Below are 7662 nucleotides of genomic sequence, written 5' to 3'. Positions count from 1 at the left end.
GATACCAAAGTGAAGAGTGCACACAGCCTCAAACCTAACCATGCCCTTCTGGGGAAAAAGGGAGGACAAAGATGGATGGCTTAAAACATCCAAACGTTGCAGCCCACCAACGGAGGGTTCAGGAATAAGCTGGTAACTGTGAGGGGCACCTCAGAAAAAGAAGTCGAGGGACTTTCTCTTTCGTCCCACACCTTGGCCACTTGGGAGACCTGACCTCGGCGGGGCCTGAACCCCTGACTGCCACGGTCAAGAATGATGCACAGTGGAGAAAGTGAGTTTTCCTCCCCGCTTCCCGGCACGGCGTGTCCGGGTCACGGGGTAGGTAGGGCTCGCGAGTTTCCGATCCACACCTGTCAGCGCCACCCGCGCAGGACACCTGAGCCGAGGGGAAGGCCGCCCTGGGCCTCCGCCTATCTGACGGCATCACCCAGGTGGAACTGGCGAAGCCCGGGAATCCGCTCCTGAACCAGCGCTGAGCCAACCGCGGCGGACCGGGACTCGGAGAACAATAGCCCCGCAGGCTACAGCCCGGCTCTCCCGGACCCCGCTCAGCCGCCAGCAGCCCGCTCCGCGCCTCAACCAAGCCTGGGCCCTTAGTCCCGCCTTACTGCTCAGCGCGGATTGGTGGCAGGGATAATCTCTGGCGCTGATTGGACGGCGGCGAAGTCGCTCCCGCAGCCCGTAGCGTCTGGCCGCCCCGGAGCACTCAAAGGATGTCCAGGCCCAGCACCGCGCCAGCCGGGAATCGGAACCCTTAGAGGTGCCCTAGGCGGTGTCCCCGAGCTGACGGCATCACCCCGTCCCGCATCCTCCTCCCCTCGGTTTTGTTTTTCATCCCTCCCTCCCTCCTCCCTCCAGTCCGCGACGACTGGCTCTAGACCCGGCTCTGGCCTCGCTGAAGGTGAGGAGCAGAGCCGCCGGCGAGTGGGCCGCTCTGAAATGGCCGCTAGCCTGAGCTGTCTAAGATGGCGCTCTCGTGCTGGGCTGGGGACCGTGGCGCCGCGCTGCAGCCCAGCCGCGGCCGAGACAGTAGGCTGCTGAAATGGAAAGGGGTCGGGTGTTGACACGACTTCATGTCGACCGCACAGGTGGTGACATCCTGGGGCGAGAGAGATCCTCAGGCCAGCGTGGGCAGCGACGGGAAGCGAGCGTCCCGGGGGCGTGGCGGGCTGCGGGCCGCGCACACCCGTGTCCTCCCCGACAAGTCACTGAGGGATGGCTGCCCCTGGCCGCGGGGCAAGGTGACTGGGTCGAAAAGCCTGTAGGTCCCGGCCTAGATGCCTGGCCTCTCCTGCTTCCTCGCCTTCGTGCTTGGCCTGTGCTCCCGCCCCTCATGGAGATAGTGTTCACACCTAGGACAGCCCCACGGCGAAGGCCAAGGCTGAAAGGACTGCTTACCTTTCAGTTCAGGCCAAAGGGAGTGAACTGAACACAGGAGCACAGGTTATTTGTCCTCAGGAGTTGGCGGGATGTACCTCTGAAGAGAAAGGCATGAGGTGCTGCTTTAAGAAAATGAAGCTACTTGTTCTCTGCCCACTTGACAACAAGGGGAGGAGGGGTCCGAATTTTATGGTGAACCATTGGTTCCATGAAATGTTTTTGTTTTGTTTTCGGGTTTTTTTGTTTGTTTGTTTGTTTGCCAAATTCAAATCAAGGCTGAAAAGAGGCCACTGCTAAGGAATGGATTTTATAACTGCTGCCCAGTTTAAGATTGCCGCCTCTGGCAGTTGCAGCATGCTGGTAATCTGTTTCTGCACACACACCAACTCTTAGTACCAGATGGTTGTGGTGCTTGATGAAGTAGAGGAAAACTCACAAGTAATGGTGAAGCACATGGGCTGTACAGTCAAACTTCTGGGGCTCAGTTCTTGATTCTTCACTAACAAAATGTGTTAACCTAGCAGGTAACACCTTCTCTGTGTCTTTCTCTCAAGTGCAGTCATTAACATTCCCAGGTTTTTGACAATTGGATGAATTAACCTATGTGAGGAATTGAGCACAGATCCTAACAGCTCACAGAAAGTAATAAAAAGTCACTCAGTGAGCACTAGTTGTCAGATTGGGGACAGAATTTGGTTATCATAATGCCATATGTCATGTAACACTTGCCTGTATGATTTCATTTTAGATTCAGTGTTTAGTTTTAGAGATATTGAAATGGGGCTGTACTTCTTAAAAATAGGCTTAGTTTTGTTTGTTTTTTCCCAAAAAAATTTTCTGTGTTGTCAGTGGGTAAAGAAGCATTTCAAAGCAGGGAAACTGCCAGAATAGGAAGTAAAATGAAAATATTAGCATGTTTACTACCTGGTAGGCACAGTCTGTTTATATCCAAGAGCTGCACTGCAGTGAAGAATCGTTTGTGTTGACTATTTAAAATATGAATGTTCATAGTGGAAGTTTATAGTTCCGATTGTCACAGTGTCTAATTTTAACCTTTCTTATTCTAGGCTTCTGGTTACTCCCATTCCCACCCTATCCTTTAATTTTATTCTTTTGAAGAATCTGCATTTCAAGCTATCAAGTTGGAGAGAGTGATTGCAGAAAGAAGTGTTCACTGTTCAGGTATCTTACCTACTAGCTATTAACAGGAAAACCATTTGATTTGAGGGTCTAAAAGGAAAAGAGAGAGCTTAATTTGTAACCACATGAAGTTTAAAATCAACGGGATCGATCTGTATAGCTTACAAATTTAGTTTAAAACTTAGAAAACAGTATTCATTAAATGGTCTTAAGTTCGCATTACTCTTGTGTTTCTTTTATTACACGAGAGAAAAACCTACTAAAGTAAGTTTATATTTTCTTAAGATTTTGATTATTACCTCTAACACAACAGTAGTCAGTAATTAGTAACAATGTGCATTACTTTAAAAAAAAAGTCTTTAAGATAATATAAATAGATATGTACTTTTAAGTCTAGAGAAGTAGTATCTACTTTTTGGCTTGTAGTTTATTCTTCATTGTAAATACATAATGCTTAGGATACACTAGAATTCTCTGTCCTGGAACACTGTTTTCAATATAGCTTATTAGAATTGTTGCAGCCCTGAAGGGAGACTTCTGATACATAATACTATCAACATTTAATGCATCTAATGACAGTAGTTATCAGAAAGATAAAAGCAATTCTAAGATACTATCTACTATGAGATAAGGTTGGTAAATTATAGGCCACACAGTCTGTTTTGGTACATAAAGTTTTATTGGAACACCCACCCATTCTTTAATCTGTTGTTGTGCTATAACTACAGAGTTGAATAGTTGCATCAGAGCCTGTATGACCCACAAAGCAAACATTTTTACTGTATGGTCTTAAATGTTTACCAACCCTTACCATGGAAGGATTCCTAAAGATGTTTCCAAAGAGCTCTTCCTTAAAAATGTACATATGAACTCCTTCTTATTTCGTAGCTTAATAGTTCCCAGTTATTTTTAGTATGTTAATATTCTTTGAGTGTTTTGAGAAAAAAAAATGATACTAGCAATAATTTTCTTTATAGTTTAATATGTTGATTTGAATGTAAGCTTGACTACTAAACTCATTTCTGTAGTTTTTATTTTTATGTGATAATCTGCCTTTAAGAAAGGTGTGCCATACCTGAGAGTACCAGAAGTCGAATGAGAGATCACCTGATAAAAGAACAAGTGATGTTCCACTTCAAAGTGATGCATAGGCAGCATTTATGAATTAACTGATGTGTTGTTATATTTCTTCTCTCATCTTTGTTTCTTGTTTTACAATTTCAAAACATTTGTGATACTCGGTGTTAAGTCTAAATTAACCACATTTTGTACCACAAACTCATTACCCATGGATCTTTTGCTGAAACAAGGAAGTCTTAAACAAGAAGCAGAATCATTTTGTTACCAAATTGTATCTGAATCAGACAGTCCAAAGGTTGGAGTAGTACAAAGTGAAGATGAACCATTGCGGTCTTCAGTTTCTATAAAACCAGAAGGTGAGCTTTCCAGGGTCAATTTTATGTCCAGTTCCAATAAAATAGCAACATTTAGTAAGAAAATAAAAAGAAGAAAATATGATGAAAGTTATTTGTCCTTTGGATTTACTCACTTTGAAAATCGAGATGTACCTCATGCTCAATGCATACTATGTAAGAAGATTTTGTCCAATAGCTCTTTAGCTCCTAGTAAGCTTCGAAGACATTTAGAAACTAAACACATTGCATATAAAGACAAAGACATCAGCTTTTTCAAGCAGTATCTTGATTCACCTGAAAACAGTAAACCTCCAGCACCTAAGATTGTCAATACAGATAATGAAAGTGCTACAGAAGCATCATACAATGTAAGTTACCACATAGCCCTGAGTGGAGAGGCTCATACTATTGGAGAATTGCTTATCAAACCTTGTGCAAAAGATGTAGTGATGCGGATGTTTGATGAACAGTATAGTAAAAAAATAGATGCAATACAACTCTCAAACAGTACTGTGGCACGCCGAATTAAAGATCTAGCTGCTGACATTGAAGAAGAGCTTGTTTGTAGACTGAGAATTTGTGATGGGTTTTCACTGCAACTAGATGAATCAGCTGATATTTCAGGACTTGCTGTGCTGCTTGTGTTTATTCGTTATAGGTTTAATAAATCTATTGAGGAAGACCTACTCTTATGTGAATCTTTGCGGAGTAATGCAACTGGTGAAGAAATTTTCAACTGCATCAACAGTTTTATGCAGAAACATGAAATTGAATGGAAAAAATGTGTTGATGTTTGCAGTGATGCTTCTAGGGCAGTGGATGGGAAAATTGCCGAGGCTGTCACCTTGATAAAATATGTAGCTCCAGAAAGTACCAGTAGTCACTGCTTCTTCTATCAACATGCATTAGCAGTTAAAATAATGCCTGCATCTCTAAAAAGTGTGCTAGATCAAGCAGTCCACATTATCAGTTACATCAAAGCTCGACCACATCAATCCTGGGCACTAAAAATTTTATGTGAAGAAATGGGTGCTCAGCACACAGCACTTCTTCTGAATACAGAAGTAAGGTGGCTTTCCCGAGGTAAAGTTCTTTTAAGACTTTTTGAGCTTCGGCACGAACTATTGGTTTTTATGGATTCTGCTTTTCGACTATCCAGTTGCTTAACAAATTCATCTTGGCTGCTAAGACTTGCTTATCTTGCTGACATTTTTACTAAATTAAATGAGGTTAATCTGTCAATGCAAGGAAAGAATATAACTTTGTTTACAGTGTTTGATAAAATATCGTCATTGTTAAGAAAATTGGAGTTTTGGGCCTCATCTGTAGAAGAAGAAAACTTTGATTGTTTTCCTACACTCAGTGACTTTTTGACTGAAATTAATTCTACAGTTGATAAAGATATTTGTGGTGCTATTGTGCAGCATCTAAGGGGTTTGCATTCTACTCTTTTGAAATATTTTCCTGTAACAAGTGAGAGTAATGCTTGGGTTAGAAATCCATTTACAGTAACTGTTAAACCAGCCTCATTAGTAGCACAAGACTATGAGAGCCTGATTGATTTAACATCCGATTCCCAAGTGAAACAAACTTTCAGTGAACTGTCATTAAATGATTTTTGGAGTAGCCTAATTCATGAATACCCAAACATTACAGGACGTGCTGTTCGTGTACTCCTTCCTTTTGCAACAATGCACCTTTGTGAAACAGGGTTTTCATATTATGCTGCAACAAAAACAAAATACAGGAAAAGACTTGATGCTGCACCTCATATGCGGATCCGACTTAGCAACATTACACCCAATATTAAACGAATATGTGGTAAAAAGACACAAAAACACTGTTCTCATTGAAATTGGACAGTTTGGGATGTCTCTTGGTAATGTAAGATGAAAATAAAAGATTATTTACTTCATCTCTAGTATTGGAATTTTAAGAAACTAAGTCAAAAATTCAAATGTCATTGCTATTATTTCTTACATTGTAAATTTCAAAGGGTTCCATAGTCACAACTGGGAAATGATGATCCATAAAATAAAGTTCTAGTTCCTTACTTAGTGTAGCACTTTAGAGTGTCGTTCCTACCCTTTTTCTATCCATGTTTGCCCTACAACTCTCCAGTTCTATGAAATGTCTTTCCAGTCTCTTAAAAAAACAGCAATTTCATGCTTTCAGGTCTCAAAAACTCAGTCATCCACATCTTGCTTCCTGGTGACTTCTACTTACTTTTCAATACTATGACTTAATTTGCCATGATGCTTTTTCTAAATATTTCAGTTTTCACCCTATTTTATCCTGTTGTATACTCCGTGTGTGTGTGTGTGTGTGTGTGTGTGTGTGTGTGTGTGTGTGTGTCTATGTAGTATCTTGTGATTTCAAATGTTACTGGGCTGATCCTTTAGAGCGTCTTACCCAGCTCTCGACCTTCATTATCTGGCAAAAGCCTTTACTGAAGTTCAGTAAAAAGGAGAGGAGGAGGATAGTGAAGGAGAACCAACAAAAAAATGGAAATGGAGATTTCTTACTTCACTAGTTGGTATGGTGACGTGTACATCAAGTTTGGGGGGTTTTGGCTGTGGCTCAGGTACTCTGTTAGCTAGAATTCAGTATGACCCTTCTGCGAAAGTCATTGAGGAATGTCCCATCATTTTGATACACTCTGAACTACAGAGGGAAAGGGGAAGAAATAATGAAGAATACTTCAGATATTTTCTCAGTTCTTCTTAGATTACTGCAAATTCCATTGTGCTTTAGCCTAAATTAATGAGATTTTTTTGTGTAAAGTACTTGGATGGCTAACTTAATTTATTAGTGCTATTAATTTATTCTTGGAGTACTATAAAAAATTCCTTGTTGACTTGCTGTCTCTGGACTACTTTTCCCATGTCATGTCATATAACATTGGTAACCAATTCTGTTAAATATTTTGTGTTGCTCCTGGATTCAAGAGCTACTACAAATAGTCATTATTTAATCTCACTTACTGAAACATTTATTCTCCTATTTTGGCAAATTGTGGTAAAATGACTTGGGCTCAAACATCCATTCTACTACTTAACTAAATGTTTGACTACAGCATTCTGAACTTTGTTAAATTTCCTTTTAATTCTTTATTTATCTTATTTTATTTGGGGAGGGGTCCCCAGACAGGGTTTCTTTGTGTAACATTGGCTGTCCTGGAATTCGCTCTGTAAGCCAGAGTAGCCTCAAACTCACAGAGATCCTCCTGCCTCTGCCTCCCAAATGCTGGGATTAAAGGTATGCACTACTACCACCCAACTCAGTTAATTCATTTTTAAAATTAGCTTTCAGGGTGATTTTGAAAGTTAAGTGAGACTGTGTTTAAAGACTATGACCCAGAATAGGTGTATGGCATATGTCCTCTACTGTATCAAGTGTTCCCAATAAATTTGACTTAATAATTCACTAAGGCTCAATAGTTGTCTAAGCCAGAAAACATATTTTGATATGAGGCAAAATGAAGCACTTCTGTCCAGGTTCTCCCATACTCCTGCCTTTGTCAGCTTATTAAACATCTGTCTATCTGTCACCTCAGTAAATTGTTGTTTATTATGATTAATGTTTGTAACAACACTGTAAGACTTGGACTTGAGCAAGGTCACACCAAATGGTAAAAGTTTAGTCTTTCTTAAAGATGATACTTTTCTCTGTCATTGCCTTTCAGACTTTTCAAAGAAAAAGTGACTTTATAATTCAGCACAACATT

At 41.0% G+C, this 7662-nt stretch overlaps 1 protein-coding gene across 3 annotated transcripts; it reads left to right on the top strand.

Moving 5' to 3' along the window:
- The first annotated feature begins 759 nt into the window (after positions 1–759).
- On the top strand, positions 760–5850 carry Zbed5 (zinc finger BED-type containing 5). 3 transcript variants are annotated; one of them, XM_042282050.2, is made up of 3 exons: positions 760–901; positions 2448–2562; positions 3581–5850. In XM_042282050.2, the coding sequence occupies exon 3, from the start codon at positions 3809–3811 to the stop codon at positions 5786–5788; it is 1980 nt and encodes a 659-aa protein (XP_042137984.1). In that variant the 5' UTR covers positions 760–901; positions 2448–2562; positions 3581–3808; the 3' UTR covers positions 5789–5850. The 3 variants fall into 3 exon arrangements, with proteins under 3 accessions (XP_042137984.1, XP_042137979.1, XP_076406439.1); XM_042282045.2 differs by having other exon boundaries at positions 3549–5850; XM_076550324.1 differs by having other exon boundaries at positions 2448–5850.
- The last annotated feature ends 1812 nt before the right edge of the window (positions 5851–7662 follow it).

The sequence above is a fragment of the Peromyscus maniculatus genome, chromosome 1 (assembly GCF_049852395.1).
Source record: "Peromyscus maniculatus bairdii isolate BWxNUB_F1_BW_parent chromosome 1, HU_Pman_BW_mat_3.1, whole genome shotgun sequence".
Classification (NCBI taxonomy): Eukaryota; Metazoa; Chordata; class Mammalia; order Rodentia; family Cricetidae; genus Peromyscus; species Peromyscus maniculatus.
This window is presented reverse-complemented; position numbering and strand designations above follow the sequence as displayed.

Coding starts and splice junctions, on each gene's coding strand:
- Zbed5 (XM_042282050.2), top strand. CDS start 3,809: ATGGATCTTTTGCTGAAACAAGGAAGTCTTAAACAAGAAGCAGAATCA.